General features: G+C 40.8%; 1 protein-coding gene across 1 annotated transcript in view; it reads left to right on the forward strand.

The window, feature by feature from the left end:
• C7H1orf185 (chromosome 7 C1orf185 homolog) overlaps positions 1-16,315 on the forward strand; it is a 28,004-nt gene extending 11,689 nt beyond the window's left edge. The window contains exons 4-5 of the mRNA XM_048352114.1: positions 6,196-6,229; positions 15,948-16,315. Of these exons, the coding sequence (XP_048208071.1) occupies positions 6,196-6,229; positions 15,948-16,315 (402 nt within the window). The remainder of the gene's footprint in view (positions 1-6,195; positions 6,230-15,947) is intronic.
• The last annotated feature ends 4,742 nt before the right edge of the window (positions 16,316-21,057 follow it).

Below are 21,057 nucleotides of genomic sequence, written 5' to 3' on the forward strand. Positions count from 1 at the left end.
TGCATCAATCATCTGTTAAGATTGCTATAGGGCTGGGAATATGGCCTAGTGGTAAAGTGCTTGCCTCATATGCACGAAGCCCTGGGTTTGATTCCTCAGCACCACATATATAGAAAAAGCCAGAAGTGGTGCTTTGGCTCAAGTGGCAGAGTGCTTTCCTTGAGCAGAAAGAAGCCAGGGACAGTGCTCAGGCCCTGAGTTCAAGCCCTAGGACTGGCAAAAAAAAAAAAAAAACAAGATTGTTACAGGGATGGAGGTAATATCATATGCAAAATGGAAAGTAACACTATCAGGCCAGAGGAAACAGCTTTAGAGAGAAGAGATATTCAGATAACCTATTGAAACCAACTAACTGAAAATTAAATAACAGATCTAATAATACCAAGTCCTGGACTCCACACTGAGAATAGTAAGATATGCTCCTAATTTTGAGATGCTTATATTGTATACGAAAAGCAGACAACCCGGAAGCTGCCCCTTCCTGAGGTCATGATGGCAGCAAGATGGTGCCTGCCAGCAGGGTCATATTCCATTAATAAGATTCCCTAACAGAAGAGACAATCTTAAACTCAGTGCATCGAAAGCTTTGAGGTCAGCAGGACTCACACCTCACTCTTGTTTAGTCTCCCAGCATGCTAAGGGAAGTAAATGTCTCAGGGGCCATCAGACACTGGCGTAATATTAAAAACATTACCTCAGCAATACTGAAGGAAACTTACTATTATTATTTTTTGCCAGTCCTGGGGCTTGAAATCAGGGCCTGAGCACTGTCCCTGGCTTCTTTTTGCTCAAGGCTAGCACTCTGCCAACTTGAGCCACAGCGCCACTTCTGGCCTTTTCTATATATGTGGTGCTGAGGAATCAAACCTAGGGCTTCATGTATACGAGGCAAGCAGTCTTGCCACTAGGCCATATTCCCAGCTCCCAGAAGGAAACTTAGATGGAAGAAGAAATGGAATTTATCCAATGTGGAGATCCAGAATAACCATTGAGGCTGTTGTCATCAAAGAACTACCTTTACAATAAAGGACTTCCAAATGACAAGTACAAAATTGTATATTAAACAACCTTAATAAATATCTGGAGAAAATGAAATATAGAAAATATAGATGATACTTCCATTCTTAATTTATATATTTTGTTCAGCTTTTCCACAAGCTTAGCAAATTGTTTATATACTTTAGACTTATTAAAGCATACATTTAAAATGTTAGCTTATTAATTTAGTCTTGATAATCAAGTATTACCAGTGATAAACTACTAAAAGCACACATATCATCAGGCTCTGGTGGCTCACACCTGTCATCCTAGTTACTTAGGAGGCTGAGATTTGAGGACCGTGGTTCAAAGCCAGCCTAGGCAGTAAGTCCATGAGATTCTTAGTCCCAATTAACCACCAAAAAACCACAAGTGGCTTTGTGGGTCAAAGTGGAGGAGCACTAGCCTTGAGGGAAAAGAGCTTAAGGACAGTGCCCAGGCCCTGAGTTCTAGCCTTACAACCACCACCAACAACAAAAAGCACAAATATTTAGTATTTAAAAAAAAAAGGAAAAATAAGAGAATAAGAATTTTTAGAAAGATACAAAAAAGGAAATGCAGATGATAATTAACTTTGTGTTATATAGTAAGTATTTTTTGTTACATGGTAATGTAAAATAAGGCCAGGGACTAGCAGAAGCTTAAAACTATGATACAGCTTTAAAAAAAAGCATACACTAATGGTCTTAGAACATTCATAAGTAGTGACAAAAAGACAGGATGACAGTTTCATTATGTATAAATATATATGAGTACTGAACTCACTGAACTTTGTGTTAATGTATTTGTTTAGGAAACAATTACTTAGTTCCTTTCTTAGGACTAATATTCATTATTGTTCGGTTTGTTTGTTTTGGTGGTACTAGGGTTTGAACTCAGGGCCTCCCACTTGCCAGGCAGGCACTCTACTACTCTACTACTTTAGCCAAGCCTCAGTCCATGGTAACACTAGTTTTGCCACTGAGCTTATAATCAAGTAAATTATGAGCAAAGACCTAGATGAGGCTGAAATTACTAAAGAAGAAAAATTTGCAAAGTAATAATTATAATATAATGTGATGACTCTTATTTTTGTTTTTTTTTGTTGTTGTTTGTTTGTTGTTGTTTTTTGCCAGTCCTGGGGTGTGGACTCAGGGTCTGAGCACTGTCCCTCGCTTCTTTTTGCTCAAGGCTAGCCCATAGCGCCACTCCTGGCTTTTTCTTCTTTTCACTGTTTTGTTTTTTTTTTTGGACAGTCCTGGGGCTTGGACTCAGGGCCTGAGCACTGTCCCTGGCTAAACAGGCCTAAACAGGAAAGCCAGATTACTCAATTTAAATCCTGGCTCTATCATTATTTAGCTGTGTAATCTTAGGCAAGTTACTTGACTTCTCTGACTCTTTATTTGCAAAAGGAGGATAATTTCACCTCTAAAGCATTGTAGAATTGAATAAATTAGTGTGTAAAAGGCATTCAGAATAGTGCCTTGCCATATACTGAACGCTACACAAGATTACTTTATTCAGTACATTATCTACTAATATCATTATTTTTATAACCAAATTTAACCAGAAAAACCTTTTTAAGATTATTCCTTTGTATTTTTATATGGTCCTACCATTTTTCAGTCCTTATTTATTGATAGGTAGCATCTCTTTTTTCCAGCCAAATGTGATGGGAAAGTTTGTTAGGGAAAGAATAGGGAACACAGGCCATCTTTAGAGTGAGAATGACCAAGTGGCTTAGAGCTAATTTCCTTCCTAGGCCCAGCCTGTGGAAGAGAGTCTGTCCCCTGGTCTGAGGAAGTTTACTGAATTATACTTGACCTTAGTCTAAGGGCATGGTTTACTGGTCTGGGTAAGTTAGGTTAAAGATCTAGTGTTCCAGGAACAATTCACTGACCTACCTTAGGCTTCACAGACTAATTGGAAAGCTTTGTGAACTACATAGACAAATTGGAAGGTCTGTACAAAGTTAGAGCACAAAAATGTGAGGTTTCCAGAGGAAAACTATAGCCCTGTAAGGTAGATAAGAGAAACCACATGTTTAGTGCTAGGAGGAGGATAATCTGAGAGATTATTTAGGGTGGTACAGTGGAGCAGAATGTCTAGAACAGGCCAGACACATATTCCATCCTTTCTGCAGGTCCAGATTTTGTAAAAGGGACATGAAAGCTAGAACATCGGGACCTCAGACCATTTAGAGGCACTATAGTAGAAAGGATCAAGTAAGAAAGAGTGTTGTCTTGACACAACCTGGGATTGGGCCTGTGAAACTAGATAAGAGGGAAGGGTATCCCCCTGGCCCAATAGTTAGATAAACCTGTGGGAAGGGCACTTTTGAAGCATCTTTCTATTACACTAGAGGACTGGGGCAGTGCACACTTTTCAGATACTTCCTGACAGCTCTGTTTTTCTCAGCATAACGGTGAACTGTCTCTGGCTCATCTAATTCTATCTGAGCTAACACAAAGGAAGCCTTTGGAAAGCCTGATCAGAAAGCCAGTAACAAAGCAAGTGCCTTACAGATAGATGAACAGTCTTGGAATGTTTTATCTGAGGTGGGAGTATAAAGGGACATGGGACAAACAAACCCACTTCCACAGGGTTTATTGGAACAGAATCAAATAGTCAACCCAAAGAGCAGATGTGGAAAAAGCAGGCTGGAGAGGTGAGTGAGATCCTGATAGGAAAAGGAAGCATCTGGAACTTAGTAACACTGCAGGAAGGCAGGAGCAGTATCTAGAAGAAACCTCAAAGCAAATCATGCCTAGCCCAGCCACCTGAAGGTAATATTGGTGAGGAAAGAAAGCAGTCAGAATCCAAACTGTGGAAAAGTGCTTACAGAGCAAAGGAAACAGGCATGTTCTCAATCCAGACAAAGATGCAGAAACAGAACCATGTTGGATCTGTGTCACCACATCACATATAAAAAGAGATCCAAGTCACATCACCAAAATCTGCTAGTGGAAAGTACAGTTCTCTACCTCAGTCCTTAGATCCAGCAAGAATTTGGTCAAGGGGCTGAGAATATGCCTACTGGTAAGAGTGCTTGCCTCGTGTACATGAAGCCCTGGGTTGGATTCCTCAGCACCACATATATAGAAAAGGCCGGAAGTGGTGCTGTGCTTCAAGTGGCAGAGTGCTAGCCTTGAGCAAAAAGAAGCCAGGGACAGTGTTCAGGCCCTGAGTTCTAGCCCCAAGACTGGCAACAACAACAAAAAAGAATTAGGTCAAGACATGGAACACTGTGAAAGTAACGGGGAAGTTTATTAGGAAAGGAATACATTTTTTTTAACAGACTGAAAGTAGGCAATCTCTATGGTGAAAATCACCTGCATCATCAACCTTAATAGTTTAAAGAATATTATGTGAATATCTATGTATCCTAATCCATGTATCTATTTCTTCATTATTGAGGTTTTTAATTCTAGGGTTTAAAAATGCTAATTAGGTATCTTTTGGATGAATTTGCTGAGAACTCGATACTAAAACAAAACCAAAATTATTTACTTGGCCTAATACATTTCTAGAAGTAGATTAAAAATAAAATTCTATCTCTTACACATAACACACATGAGTGCCCATTTTTTGTTATTTTTTTCATTAAGGTAAAATTTTAATCGGTCTAGGATCACATTCCTCTTCCCAAGTCAATGATATCAGTATCACCATAGGAAGCCAATTAAAAATGCAGAATCTGAGCTAGAAATATGGCCTAGTGGCAAGAGTGCTTGCCTCATATATATGAAGCCCTGGATTCGATTCCTCAGTACCACATATATAGAAAAGGCCAGAAGTGGTGCTGTGGCTCAAGTGGCAGAGTGCTAGCCTTGAGCAAAAAGAAGCCAGGGACAGTGTTCAGGCCCTGAGTTCAAGCCCCAGGACTGGCAAAAAAACAACAACAAAATGCAGAATCTCAGAACCCAGATCCCAGCTCAGGGCCCTAAGAATCTTCATTTTAACAAGCTCCCAAAGTAATTCCAAGGCACCTTAAATTCTAAGAAGCAATATTCTAATGTAATTTATGTGGGAATTACAAAAGAAATTGGTCCTAAATCCAAGCAAGGTAAATTCAGGAAACCATAGTGCCATTTATTAATAAAAGATGAAAGTGAGGCTCACTTCCTGTAATCCTAGCTACTCAGGAGACAGATTCAGAAGACTCAGCCCCAGGAGAAAGGTCCATGAAATGTTTATCTCCAATTAACCAGCAAAATGCCAGGCTGGAAATATGTGTCTCAACTGATAGAAAACCAGCTGTGAGCAAGCAAGCCAAGCAAACGTGAGGTCTTGAGTTCAAACCTCAGTACCAAAAAAGAAAAAAAAATGCAAGGGACAAAAAAAAAAAAAAAAAACCCAAAAACTGGTTTTCTAAAAAGTGCACATGTGTTAGAATGTATGCATTTATCCTGAACAATGTATTCTGAGTATCACTCTCAGAGAATCTGTTAGGGTCAGATAATATATCCACAAGCCAGCACTTTAAGCACAACTGGTAACCCTGACACTGGAGGTGAGAACCAATATCGCATTATGCTTCCCAGATACATGTGAAATATGTTCCTTAAGCAATGTTTTATTTGCATTAAAAGAATATTTTGGCTGAGCACTGGTGGTTCATGGCTGCAATCCTAGCTATTCAGGAGGCTGAGATTGAGGATTCCAACTCAAAGCCAGCCCGGGCTGGCTCCAGAAAACCAGAAGTGGGGAAAGCAAGTGGGAGAGCATTAGCTTTGAGCAAACAGTTCAACTCTACAACCACCACCAACAGCAAAGAGAATATTTCTATTTTTGTAAAGGCCTTCAGTTAGAACTCACTCTTATGGTTACAGTTAAGTTAGCTAGCTAGCTAACTAGTTAAATAAGAATAGATCTAAGAATTCTTTCTAGTTCTAACCATACGGTCATTTGTTTGGCCATTTGGTAGAACATTTGGTCTAACTTAGTGAGGAGAAAAGAATATCTTACTTGAACCATATTTCACACATTTTATTCCCTTCTTGGACCAATCCAAATTCTTTTCAAATATTTTTCTTCTCTGTCAAGAAAAATTCATATTGCGCAAAAATATTTCCATAAAAATTTGTCATGTTAACATTTATCACTTGATCCATTATATAAATACATAAGTCAAATACAGAAAGTATAAACTCATCTTAAATATTTTTTATATAGGAGGAGCAAAGGAAAAAAGAAGGAGAACATATAAAAGGTACTTTTCCTTAACTTGATAGAAGTCTTTGAACAATCAAGTGGCTATCTTAAAATGTTACTTAAGTATTTTATTTTATTTTTTTAATGATACAGGATTTTTATTTCTTTTTTTGGTAATTTATTTATTAATTAAATAAAAGGTTTTTTTTTGGACAAGATGTTGTGCAAAAAGGGTACAGTTACATAGAAGGGCAGTGTGTACATTTCTTGTGATATCTTACATCCTGTTTTTCTTTCCCTTCCCTAGGTCGGTAGACATATATACAATATACAATGTACCAAGAACATATACAATAGCCACGTGGCCTACGCCGAAGAAAATTCGCCTAGAGCTTTAAATGTAATGTCGACAATAGACAGTATGTCGACAATAGTCTTATATGAAAGTACATACATAGTTTTTGAGCTATTGTGATCCACTGAGAGGTCAATTTTTGACCTTTATATGTTGAGTAGTTGTTTGGTTTTAGTTACATAGTGTAGGGTCGCTGACCCAAACCTGTGGAAATACCATTTGACAAGAAGTTTTTGGTTTCACAGACCTGGTCTCTACTGTCTCCTCCCAACCCCACCTTAACAGTCATATATCAGGGAGATCATGCTCCTTTGTTTTCTGTGTTCTAGGCTTGTCTCGTTCAACATTATTTGTTCAAGTTCTGACCATTTCCTTGCGAATATTTCACCATTTCTAATCGCTATGTAGTATTCCATTGTGTATAGGTCCCACATTTTTTGGATCCATTCATCTGTGGAGGGGCATCTGGGTTGTTTCCATATTTTGGCTATTGTGAATTGTGCAGCGATAAACATGGAAGTGCAGATGTCTTTTTGATATCTTGGGACCTGTTGTTCAGAATAGATGCCTAGGAGTGGTATGGCTGGGTCATAGGGTAGGTCTATGTTGAGCTTTTTGAGAAACCTCCATACTGTTCTCCAAAGTGGTTGTACTAATTTGCACTCCCACCAACAATGAAGGAGGGTTCCTCTTTCCCCGCACCCCCTCCAGCATTTGTTGTTGCCTGAATTCAGAGTATAGGTCATTCTAACTGGAGTGAGGTGGTATCTCAGGGTTGTTTTTATTTGCATTTCCTTTACTGCCAGGGATGTTGAACATTTCCTCATATGTTTCTTTGCCATTTTTATCTCTTCTCTTGTGAAGTCTCTCTTTAGCTCCTTTGCCCATTTCCTAATTGGTTTACTGGGCTTGGAGGGGCTTAGTTTTTTGAGTTCTCTGTAGATGACAGATATTAGGCCTTTGTCTGTCGCTGTGCTGGTAAAGATCCTTTCCCATATAATTGGCTGTCTTTCTAGTTTGGTGACTGTGTCCTTAGCTGTGCAGAAACTTTTTAATTTGTAGAAGTTCCATTTGTTGAGTCTCTCCCCTATTTGTTGTGCCTCTGGGACTATATTCAGGAAGTTCCTTCCTGTGCCTATAAGTTCTAGCATCTTTCCTACTCTATCCTTCAGTAGTTTCAAGGATTCAGGCCTTATATTGAGGTCCTTGATCCATTTTGAGTTGATCTTGGTGCATGGTGATAGGCTTGGGTCTACTTTGAATTTTCTGCATATGGCTGCCCAGTTCTCCCAGCACCAGTAGTTGAAGAGGCTCTGTTTATTCCATTGTATGTCTTTAGCTCCTTTGTCGAATATCAGCTGACTGTAAGAGTGCGGTTTTATTTCTGGATCTTCAATTCTATTCCACTGATCTTCAGGTCCGTTTTTATACCAATACCAGGATGTTTTTGTTATGATGGCTCTATAGTAGAGCTTGAAGTCTGGTATTGTGATACCTCCTCCACTGCTTTTTTTGCCTAGAATTGCTTTGGCTATTCTAGGTCTTTTGCTGTTCCATGTGAATTTATGGGTTGCTTTCTCTATTTCAGTGAAGAATGTAGGTGGGATTTTGATGGGGATTGCATTGAATTTGTATAACAATTTGGGCAACATGGCCATTTTCATTATATTGATTCTGCCTACCCATGAGCATGGGAGGTCCTTCCATCTCCTTGTGTCTTCTTTGATTTCCTTTATTAGATTTTTATGGTTCTCATTAAATAGGTCCGTCACGTCTTTGGTTAGGTTGATCCCTAGGTACTTTATTCTTTTTTTGGATACTGTAAAAGGAATTATTTCCATAATTTCCTTTTCTGCTTGTGTATTGCTGGTGTACAGAAAAGCTGCTGACTTTTGTGGATTGATTTTGTAGCCTGCTACTTTGCCAAATTGGTTTATTAGGTGTAGGAGTTTGGGGACTGAGTTTTTTGGGTCCTTCAGATATAAAATCATGTCATCTGCAAATAGGGATAGTTTGATTTTTTCCTTGCCAATGTGGATCCCTTTGATGTCCTCCTCTTGTCTTATTGCTATGGCTAGGGATTCCAGCACTATATTGAAAAGAAGTGGGGAGAGTGGGCATCCTTGTCTTGTTCCTGAGTTTAGGGGGAATGATTTAAGTGTCTCCCCATTTAATATGATGTTAGCAGTTGGTCTGTTGTATATGACTTTTATTGTTTTGAGGAATGTTCCATCTATTCCTGTTTTCTCCAGAGCTTTTAATAAGTATGGATGATGTATTTTGTCAAAGGCTTTTTGGGCATCGACTGAGATAATAATGTGATTCTTGATTTTAGTTCTGTTGATGTGGTGAATTACATTGATTGATTTACGGATGTTGAACCATCCTTGTGACTGTGGGATGAAGCCTACTTGGTCATGATGTATAATTTTCTTGATCAGTTTCTGGATCCTGTTAGCTAATATTTTATTGAGGAGCTTTGCGTCTGTGTTCATTAGTGATATTGGTCTGTAGTTCTCTTTTTTTTGTTGGGTCTTTGCCTGGTTTGGGGATGAGTATAATATTAGCTTCATAGAATGAGTTTGGGATTTCTCCCTCTGTTTCTATTTCACGGAAGAGTTTGAGGAGTATTGGTATTAGCTCCTCACTAAAGGTTTTATAGAATTCGTTGGTGAATCCATCTGGGCCTGGGCTTTTCTTTGTTGGGAGGCTCTTGATTACCCCCTGTATTTCGCTGTAAGTTATTGGTTTATTTAGTTGATTTATTTCTTCTTGGTTCAGTTTGGGGAGTTTATACTTCTCTAAGAATTGATCCATTTCTGTAAAATTATTGTTTTTTAGTGAGTAGAGGTTCTGGAAATAGTTCCTCATGATTGTTTGAATATTGTGTGTATTTGTTGTAATTTTTCTGGTGGAGTCCCTGATTTTACGTATATGAGACTCTTCTTTTTTTTTGTAAGTCTTGCGAGGGGTCTGTCAATTTTATTTATTTTCTCAAAGAACGAGCTTTTAGTCTTTATTTATTTGTTGAATGGTCTTTCTATTTTCTTTTTTTTTTTTTTTTGGCCAGTCCTGGGCCTTGAACTCAGGGCCTGAGCACTGTCCCTGGCTTCCTTTTGCTCAAGGCTAGCACTCTGCCACTAGAGTCACAGCGCCACTTCTGGCCGTTTTCTGTATATGTGGTGCTGGGGAATCGAACCCAGTGCCTCATGTATACCAGGCAAGCTCTCTTGCCACTAGGCCATATCCCCAGCTCCGTCTTTCTATTTTCAATCAGATTTATCTCTTCTTTAATCTTTGTGATCTCTCTCCTCCTAGTCATTTTGGATTCAATCATTTCTTGTTTCTCCAGTTGTTTTAGTTTCATTGTGAGGTTATTTACCTGCTCTGCTTCCATTCTTTTAATGTGAGTGCTGAGGGCAATGATCTTCCCCCTCAGTACTGCTTTAGCTGTATCGCATAGGTTCCTTTGTGATGTATTTTCATTGTCATTGTGGCTTATGAATTCGTTAATTTCATCTTTAATTTGGTCTGTGGCCCAAGTGTTAGATAACAGTGAGGGGTTTAGCCTCCAAGAATGTGTATAGCCTCTGTGGTAACCGTTGTTATTGAGGGTTACCTTTATTCTTCCACTGTGGTCAGATATAATACATGGGATAACGTCAATACTTTTGTATTTGCTGAGGTTCTTTGTGGGGACTATGACGTGGTCTATTTTAGAGTATGATCCATGGGCTGCTGAAAAGACGGTGTATTGGGTCTCTGTAGGGTGGAAGATTCTGTATAGATCTGTCAGATCCATTTGGGATATGGTGTTATTTTGGTCCTCAGCTCCCTTGCTAATCCTCTGGGTGTTGGATCTCTCTCTTGGAGAGAGTGGGGTATTAAAGTCACCCACTATGATTGTGTTTGGGTTTATCTTGTTCTGTAGTTCTGTGAGAATTTGACATATGTAGGGCCTCTTTTGTTCAGTGAGTATACATTTACCACCATGATGTCTTGGTTCTGGATTTTTCCTTGTATTAAAATGTAGTGTCCTTCTTTGTCTTTTTGAGTTGATTTTAATGAGAAATCCAGTTTGTCTGAGATCAGGATGGCTACTCCTGCCGTTTTGGTAGGTGCATTTGCTTGGAAGATCTTGCTCCATCCTTTCATTTTGAGCCTGTTTTTAATCCCTTACTGTAAGATGGGTCTCTTGTAGACAACAAATGGCCACTTTTTGTTTGCGGATCCACTCTGCCAGTCTGCTCCTCTTTATCGGAGAGTTTATACCGTTTCTATTCAAAGAGATCAAGGATAAGAATGTTTTTTTCCCCTTCCATTTTCCTGTTAGGCTGTTTTTCCTCGTTTTTTTTTTTTTTCTTGTCTTTAGTGAGCTGCTCTTTCTGTTGGGTTCTGGCTATTGTAGTTTCTTTCTGTTTCTGTCTGTGTGTCCTGTACGATTTCTGTTGGGTGGGGTTCCCCTCTTAGAATTCGCTGTAGGGCTGGTTTTTTTATTCACATACTCCTTTAGATCCTCTTTGCTAGGGAAAGATCTGTTTTTTCCCTCAAATATGAACTCTAGCTTCGCTGGATATTTTATTCTGGGTTGGCAGTTGTTGGCCTGTAGGACTTGGATGGTGTTCTTCCATTCTCTTCACGCGTGTTAGGTTTGTGTGTAGAGGTCTGCTGTTATTCGGATCCTTTTCCCATTGTAATAAATTTCTTTCTTTGCTTTGGCTGCATTCAAAATTTGCTCTTTATTCTTGAGATCTGTAATCTTGATTATTATGTGCCTGGGCGAGGATTTTCTAGGGTCTGGTCTGCCAGGCGTCCTATAGGCTTCGGTTACCTGGGTGAGGTCCCTTGTGAGATTGGGGAAGTTTTCTGCAATCACTTTATTGAAAATATGTTGAAGCCCTCTGCTCTGGTATTCGGCTCCTTCTTCTATTCCAATTATGCACAGATTATATCTCTTGTCTTTGTCCACTACCTCCTGGATTAGTCTGCCCTGGAGCTTCACCATTTCTTGGAGTGTGGTAATTTTCTGGTTCTTGTCAGCTGCATCATCGTCCAAGAGAGAGATTCTGGCTTCAATATGGTCAATTCGTTGTGCTGTGGATTCAAGTGTGGAGTTTATGGATGTCAGGGAGCTATTTATGGTTGCCAGATCAACTCTGATAGTGGAAATTTCTTCCTTTAAAGAGTTGTATTTTAAATCTATCTTTTCATGCATTTCGCTTCTCAGGATGTTAAGGTCTTCTTTTTTTTTTTTTTTTTTTTTTGGCCAGTCCTGGGGCTTGGACTCTGGGCCTGAGTACTGTCCCTGGCTTGTTTTGGCTCAAGGCTAGCACTCTGCCACTTGAGCCACAGCGCCACTTCTGGCCATTTTCTGTATATGTGGTGCTGGGGAATCGAACCCAGGACCTCATGTATATGAGGCAGGCACTCTTGCCACTAGGCCATATCCCCAGCCCCTGTTAAGGTCTTCTTTAATGGAGGTTTGCATTGTATACATTTTTGCTTCCATTTCTTTCTTGGTTTCCTGAAGGTCCTTCAAGACTTCCATTCTAAACTCCTGGAATTGTTTTGTAATTTCGTTCTTGAGGCATTCCATCATTTCTGCTATTGTAGCCTCGGTTGCTTTTTTATTCTCCATCTCCTCTTTGGTCGTACTGCTTTTTGGAGCTGGCGGGTTGGCTTGCCCTTTCATGTATTTTGCAATATTTCTTTGTGATTTGCGCATCTGGGGATCTATAGGTGGCTTCCTTGGGATGGCTTTGTGCTGGTTCCCACTGGTTCGTCAGTGGGAGACTTGTTTGTGTCCTGGCTCTGGGCTTGAGTTTGGCTGTTGAACCTTACTGCCCAGTGGGTGAGCATGACTGTCTTGGTTGTTGCTGGGGTGGTCACCCTCACTGCACTTGGGGGTGGGTAGGTTCTGTGTCTTTCTCTGCGGGACAGTGTCCTGCCACTGTGTTGTGCTGATCCTAGCGTGCCCCTGGTAGGGGTTTGTGGGTTGCTGATTCAGCGTGGCGTGGAGGCTTTTCTCTTCTTTGGTTCTTTTTTCCACTTGGTACCTTGGTCAGAGGAGCTCACCTCTCAGATTAAGATTTGCCGCTGAGAGGCGGTTCGCCCACCTATGTGGGTTGCTCCGGGGCGGGTGTTGTTGAGGGGCAGCCCACCCACCTGTGCGAGATGCGCCTAGCAGAGCGGGCGCTGCCGCAGGGGGCCCCTGCCCACCTGTGCAGAGTGCTCCTACCAGAGTGGGCGCTGCCGCTCAGGGCCCTGCCCACCTGTGCAAAGCTCCTGCGGAGGTTTGGGCAGAAGGTCCTCTTGCTGGAGGGCTAGCACGCTGGCCCACACTGGCCCTCAGGGGGGCGCGTGCGTGTGCACTCTAGTGCTTCCTCTGGTGGTGTGCTGCCCCGAGCTGTTGGAGGGTGCTTGTGCCCTCTCGCGAGTTTGCTGTGGGGGGTGGCATGCATGAGCACCAGCTGGGCCAAGTGTCCGGGTGCAGATTGGTGCCCACAGACTCTGTGCCTCAGCTGCGAGGGGGGCATGTGTTCGGGCCCAGTGAGCCTGTGACTGCTATTCAAAAAGTCCGCGAGGACCAGGTGCCTCAGGTGAGGCTTTCAATGCCCACTGGTCCCAGGGCCCCTGTTGGGGAGGGGGCAGGGCCGGTGTGGCCCGGCTCAGGCTCCTCTGCTGCCTGCTCCACCCCTGCTAGCTCCTGTGTCCTCCCAGAGTCTGTAGGGACCTTTTGCCACCTGATTTGTGGCTGGCTCCTTTGTTCCCTTGGGGTAGGGAGGGGGAGGGAGGGAGCTCTAGCTTCTTTGTAGGTTTTGGGTCTCTGCTAGAGCTGGTCTCCCATGGGGTGGGTGGTAATGAGGAACTTACTGGTCCTGGATTGTGTGAGTGTCCCACGCCACCGTGGGCTTTTCGGGGCTGTGGTGCTGGGGTGCGGCGATTGGTCGTTTGGTGGTGGTGGCCCCGGCTCTCCCTGTCTGCACCGCCCAGTTCCCCTGCTGCTTACGTCTGATCCCGGCCATTCGGTCCTGCAGCTCCGGTGTCTCTGTCAGTCTGCACTCAGTTCTGGGGTCTGTGGAGCTCCTGCTGTCTGGACTCTGTGCTCCTGGCATGACTTTTCAGCTGTTGGTTTGCTGGCGCTGGGTTCCCTTTCCCAGCGGGTGGGGGAGGGGTACCCCAGAGATTTTTCCGGCTCCATGCAGGTTATAGGCTCTTCTTTTTTTGTTCTTTTTCGTTTCCTGAGTTCCTCTGTTGCTTCTGGTTGTTGGGTTTGCTGGATTCTTGATGGGGTGTTGGGTGCTGGAGTACCCAGCTCACTATTCAGTTGGAGCGAGTTGGGGTGCCTCCCTACTGTGGTGGCGCCATCTTCGATCCAGTACTTAAGTATTTTAAATGCCATTAAAATTCAATAGAAATGTTCATTTATTAGTGTGTGCATAAAATTCTAAGTTTTAAAACAAAATTTGCAATGTTACATCTTAAAACATAAACTTTTATGTTTGTTTTCTATTTTATTTTGTTTCCTATTAAAACAAAGTTGTTTTACAGAATGTCATACAGCATTCCTAGAGGGTCAAAATAAGTAGCCAGTAGAACACAAAACAAAACAAAACATCTTGAGTTTTTATATAACCCTTTAGATATTGTATATTATATTTTAGTACCTCAAAATATAATTTTAGAAATTCTTAGACTAGTGACTCACACTTGTAATCCTAGCTACTCAGGAAGCTGAGATGTGAGCGGCCCAGGAAGGAAAGTCTGTGAGAGCCCAGTTAATTTCCAATTAATCAGAAGTAGAACTGTGAATCAAATGCTAGAGTGCTAGCTTTGAGTAAAAGAAGCTCAAGCATAGCACCCAGGCCCTGAGATCAAGCCCCAGGAACAGCAAAATATAAAATATAAGGGGCTGGGAATATGGCCTAGTGGTAGAGTGCTTGCCTCATACCCATGAAGCCCTGGATTTGATTCCTCAGCACCAAATATATAGAAAAAGGCAGAAGTAGCACTGTGGCTCAAGTGGTAGAGTGCTAGCCTTGAGCTAAGGACAGTGCTTAGGCTCTGAGTTCAAGCCCCAGACTGGTAAGATTATATATATATATATATATATATATATATATATATGTATATAACATATAAGATACACATAAAATATTAAGATGTAAAAATAATGTATAAAAGTTGATTGTATGGTATTATGTATTTTAGAGAATTATGTGATAGTTTCTAAAACTTACTATTTGTAAATATCTAATTTGCAGCAGCCTTACGTAATGAGAAAAACATAAAACTTAGAGTACATATATTAAGGTCTTCTTCATCATCCTCTTCCTCTTCCTTTCTTCCTCCTCCTCCTTCTCTTCTTCCTTGTACACTTTTCTTCTCCTCCTCCTCCTCCTTCTTTTGGTTGTTTGGTTGGTTGTAGGGCTTGAACTCAGAGCCTAGGCATTACTCCTTGAGCTCTTTTTCTCAAGACAGAACTCAACCACTTTGAGTGACAGTGCCACCTCTGGTGTTCTGGACTAATTGGAGATAAGAGCCTCACTGACTTATTTTGCCCATGTTGGCTTTGAACTATTATCCTCAGACCTCAGCCTCCTGAGTAGCTAGGATTATAGGCATGAACCACCAACGTCCAGGCCTTCCCTCTTCCTGAAATGCATTTTGTATCCAATTTGTGATGGTCATTTCTCTAAATCTCATTTTCTTCTCTTATAGAGTGGTGCTAATAACTACCTCAAAAATTACTGAGTATATATATGAGATATGATAATAGGGCAAAATGCTTCACAGATTATAAGGGTATATTGAAATGTATATTACTATTATTGCTACAAGGCTAACCCATCCACTCTTCTTACTGTGGACCAAACATTTTGTAATCTGCTTGCTCAAGACAGCCTGTTTTGTGATTTTTATTTATTTATTTATTTATTTATTTTGGCAATCCTGGGCCTTGGACTCAGGGCCTGAGCACTGTCCCTGGCTTCCTTTTGCTCAAGGCTAGCACTCTGCCACCTGAGCCACAGTGCCACTTCTGGCCGTTTTCTATATATGTGGTGCTGGGGAATTGAACCCAGGGCTTTATGTATACGAGGCAAGCACTCTTGCCACTAGGCCATATCCCCAGCCCTGTTTTGTGATTTTTAACAAGGCAATATTAAGCTATATATAAGAACATCCCAGAACTGAGGTTTCTAGTCTACTTACAATCTTCTCCTACAGGTTGATTTTGTTAGAACAGATTTTCCTGCTATCAAGCATCACTAGTTCTCTGTTAATAGTGTGCAGATGGTAGCAACTCAAAATTTCCCTTTTAGCATTATCCTGCCTATTGTATCCCTAAAAGTATGTGAATTTTAAAAGATATATTGTTGTATAATTAAGACTTGTCTCACCAATATGTAATTTCTTACAGCACCTGAAAATTGCCCTAAAGATGAATTCCACCAAATACCAAAAGATGTCTGCAAGCACCCAGAGACTAGCTCAGCAACAAATGGCAGCAGTGTCGCAGTGAGCTTATCAACTGTGCCATCGAATTCTTACTGTAGTCAAAGTCTAGAAGCAGCTGATGACTGGTTTTCTGATGATTCTCTAGCAAAAAGGAATTCTCCAAAGTCCTTACTCACAGAACCTCTTGTGGAAAAAGTCTTTTCATACTTGTCAACCATTTCATTAGAAGAATATGCTGAAAATGGAGAGGACACAATACTTTATGATGATCAAAATGATGGCCACATTAAGGAAATATTTGCAGGAAGAAACACAGAGGCCAATATATAAAACTTAACATAATATCGAATGACACACTTTTCTTTGAAACCTTATATACACTGAAATTAGGTAATTAAAAATGAATTACCAACTTCTAAGTCTCCTAACATGTTAATATTGCTTATCTTGATTATTACCATGGAGTGGTTCTACTGCCCTTGCTGGTTCTTGTTTCTAGAAATGAAACAGAGAAGACAGGGCTGGGAATGTGGCTTAGTGGTAAATTGCCTGGCTTGCACGAAGCCCTGGGTTCATCAGTACCACATAAACAGAAAAAGCTAGAAGTGGCACTGTGGCTCAACTGGTAGAGTGCTAGCCTTGAATAAAAGAGCTCAGGGTGGGCTGGGAATATGGCCTATGGGGCTGGGAATATGGCCTAGTGGCAAGAGTGCTTGCCTCCTGTACATGAGGCCCTGGGTTCGATTCCTCAGCACCACATATATAGAAAATGGCCAGAAGTGGCACTGTGGCTCAAGTGGCAGAGTGCTAGCCTTGAGCAAAAAGAAGCCAGGGACAGTGCTCAGGCCCTGAGTTCAAGACCCAGGACTGGCTAAAAACAAAAACTAAATTTTGCTGAAGATTTTTTTTTTTTGCCAGTCCTGGGGCTTGGACTCAGGGTCTGGGCACTGTCCCTGGCTTCTTTTTGCTCAAGGCTAGCACTCTACCACTTGAGCCACAGCACCACTTCTCGTTTTTTCTATATATGTGGTGCTGAGGAATCGAACCTAGGGCTTCATGTATATGAGGGGAGCACTTTACCACTAGGCCATATTCCCAGCCCCAAACTTATTTTTAAGCAAAACATCCACAGCATTTCTTTAGACAGTTTTAGTTTTATTTCATTGTGAAGGTGGATGGGTGGAAAACCTTTGTTGATTTTTTTCTGAATTTGAAATACATAAATCACCTATCACGTGAATCTTAAGTTTTTAGTAAGCAATATAAATTTGCCTCTTATAGGAAAGCCTAGAATACTGTAAACAATCCAGAAAATAATTTTCTATCCCCTTTCCTATATGTTTTTCAAACTGGCCCCCAAATCCTTACCCTACCATGATTCAAATGGCTCAGAAGCACCTGGCTCAAGCTAAGTCATAGAGTTCCTTTCCAGTCAGAGACTAGTCAAATGTTTTATTTATGGTTCTAAGTGATTTCTGACACCATGTAATTTTTTTGTTTCCTAAACACTCTCCATGTAATTAATCCATGCTTGCTTTTAAGAAAAAAATATTAAGGTATAATATTACATTTTGAGTTTATATTTTCCAGACCAAGATCTATCCATATCTTCCCAAGAGAAAAATTAGACTTATTATAATAAGACAGTAGCATTAGCCAACCTATCATTTCTGACCCATGAAATACTAAAAGCAATTAGAATACTTAATATTTCTGTTTTAAAGCAACTGGCCATTTCCACAGTGCGCTATAAGTTCTGAGCAAATCTCTTCTATCCATCTTCATATCTAAGCCAGCTCTGGGTCTCTAAGGAGCACTGAAACAAGAAGTTCCAACTGGCCCTTGTCTCTTGCCGGGGTGGGTGAGTGGGGTGTCCCAAAACTTCTGTCTTTATGCTATCCTAGAAAAGAAAGTTATCTTTAAAATTGGGAAGGTCCTAAGACTTTCCTAGGAATTTAGGGTTGTAGATAAGAGATTCTAGCCTGGGTCTGACTCGTCTATGGGACATAGAAAACGGGAGCTGTAGGTTGCCATGTCCTACCATGTAGCTGAGGAAGAAAGAGCAGTACATCTGCCCTGAAAGCGCAATGGAGCATTTACAGCGTGAGAGGACGATGTGAACATGACTTGTGGCTTTCTGAAGGTTCTCAGTTCCCTTTTCCCACCCTTCTTGAAGCATGATTCTAATCCCTGTCTTCGGTGTGGTAAGGTATCTTTAGATCCTAATTGCAAACTTTTTTTTTTGCTTAAGCTAGTAAGACTTGGTTACTATTATTGGCCACCGTCCCTGAGGCCTGGATTTAGCTATCATTGTACCTGTTTTGTGAGAGTAGCCTTGTGATTTTGTAATAAATTCTTCTCTTTGCATAAGCTAGTTCTGTTTCTGTTATGAAAAAAAATCCTACTAAATTCTTGTGTCTATTACAAAATGAGAAAGAGTATGCCTATAAAATAAATTTTATACTAAATTAATTTATTTAAATTCTAATACATTGCCTTATTTATTACAATACCACTTGAAAATAATACTTTGAAAAGCTCAGAGAACAGTACTAAATTGTATCAGTCAAAAAATATCTTATTTTCAATAACTGTCAAGTTTTCTGACTCAGGAAATGCTAAAAGAAATCAGAATACCTCTCTGATCTCACCCTCCATACAAACGAGCCTGAAAAATTCCATGCCTCTTCATCAGGCACAAAGAACAAATTATTCATAGTAATAGCCATCAGTCAGACTATTGTCCTTTTTACATTGTTTCCTGAGCTCTAGTTGCCATAGATGATGGAAAGAGGAGGACATAATGCCTATGTAAACAGTGGGCTGCATTACAGGAAAGAATTTAGGAAAGCAAACAATGCATGGCTTTTCCAGCAGATGGAGAGACTACCATTGTCTTCTAATTATGGGGAAGAAGTATGAGAAAAAATTAATGGAAGGGATGAATTAGATCAAAGCACATTATAGGGGCTGGGAATGTGGCTTAGCGGTAGAGTGCTCATCTAGCATACATGAAACACTGGGTTCGATTCCTCAGCACATATATGTAGAAAAAGCCAGAAGTGGCACTGTGGCTCAAGTGGCAGAGTGCTAGCCTTGAGCAAAAAGAAGCCAGAGGCAGTGCTCAGGCCCTGAGTTCAAGCCCCAGGAGTGGCAACAAAACAAAACACCAAAGATGATAAAAGCACATTATCATGGTGTATATTCTATCACCTTTTACATGTACAATTTAAAAAAAACCAAAATAATGCTAATATCTTACATGATGCAATATCCTTCCTAAAACAATAACAAAAGCACCAATTAATGTCCTCCAAAAAGGACACAAATTTCCTTTATCTATCTTCTAGTAAGCCACAGATCCCTTCTGATACTCTGTAACCTAAGAATGACATAGGGCTGGGAATATGGCCTAGTGGCAAGAGTGCTTGCCTCGTATACATGAGGCCCTGGGTTCGATTCCCCAGCACCACATATACAGAAAATGGCCAGAAGTGGCGCTGTGACTCAAGTGGCAGAGTGCTAGCCTTGAGCAAAAAGAAGCCAGGGACAGTGCTCAGGCCCTGAGTTCATGGCCTAGGACTGACCAAAAAAAAAAGAATGACATAGATGGTTAACCACTATTAAAAGATGTTAGATTGTAGAGGAATGAGATAGAAGCAAAAATTAGCTAATATGTATACATGTATGCATACACATATATGAATAATTATAACATAGCTCTTGTTTCTAGATTTTTGCATGACTGGCTCCTAGTTATTTCAGTTTCATCAAAAATATCAGTTCTTTTGCTGACATTCAAGTAAAGTAGAATCCTAGAAGGAAAATACAAAATCCATGTGGTATAAAGTTAGCTTGGAAGCCAGATGCTGGTGTTCACACCTATAATTCCAGCTACTAAGGAGGCTTAGATATGAGGATCAAAGCCAGCCCTCCAAAACCGGAAGTGGAGCTGTGGCTCAAGTGGTAGAGTGCTAGCTTTGAGAAAAATAGCTCAGGGTCAGGCCCTGAGTTCAAGCTCCATGACTGACCAAAAAAAGGTTAGGTTGGAACTAGAGGTATCAGTACATACACTCAGGTATTGTATGTAGGTGTGCTTATGTACTTATTTACACTGATGTCTCTAACACTGTATTTCTTCATACCAATAACTCATTCCAATCACAATGAGCACATATGGACAGCTAATGTCCAGATCTTGGTCTAAAAATTATTCCCTACTCAAAGGAAATAGCACTCCCTGGAGAAATTGCTGATATCAGAGGCAGGCTAAAGAAAGCAAAAGTGATCTGAGAACATTTCCTAATAGCTAACGGAGGGCTTATAAAATCCTGGGACCATGACAAAGAGACATCTGAGCCAGCTCAAAGGGTCTCCCCTACACAAAGTAGGGGAGTAATGATTAAATAAAACTGAGTAATGATCATATTTTTATACGTCATAGTTTAATATTATTAAGCAAAATCCATGAGTATTGTTTTCAATGTATTTTAAAGAATATCTTAGCCCATTCAACATTGCTCTAATAGGATAAGATAGACTAGGTGACTTACAAATAAATTTATTTCTCACAGTTCAGGAGTTCAATTCAGATTAGCAATAACAGATTATCTGTGTGGTGAGGGCATGCTTTGTTCTTGGTTATGAAAACCCTGTCTTGGGCTGGGAATATGGCCTAGTGGTAAAGTGCTCACCTTGTATACATGAAGCCCTGGATTCGATTCCTCAGCACCACATATATAGAAAAGGCCGAAAGTGGCCCTGTGACTCAAGTGGTAGAGTGCTAGCCTTGAGCAAAAACAAGCCAGGGACAGTGCTCAAGCCCTGAGTTCAAGCGCCAGGACTGGCAAAAAAAACAAAACAAAACAAAAACTTCAACTTTTAATCAAAGACACTGTCAGTCTTCCTTGGGTGAGAAGAAAACAAGGGTGTTAGATGAAAGCATTCTTTGATTTCTCCAGAAAGGATTTAGGCATTTAAAATTCCATATGCTCTTACAACCTTTTTTTTTTTTTTCGGGGGGGGGGGGGGGCAGTCCTGGGCCTTGGACTCAGGGCCTGAGCACCATCCCT

The sequence above is a fragment of the Perognathus longimembris genome, chromosome 7, assembly GCF_023159225.1.
Source record: "Perognathus longimembris pacificus isolate PPM17 chromosome 7, ASM2315922v1, whole genome shotgun sequence".
Lineage (NCBI taxonomy): Eukaryota > Metazoa > Chordata > Mammalia > Rodentia > Heteromyidae > Perognathus > Perognathus longimembris.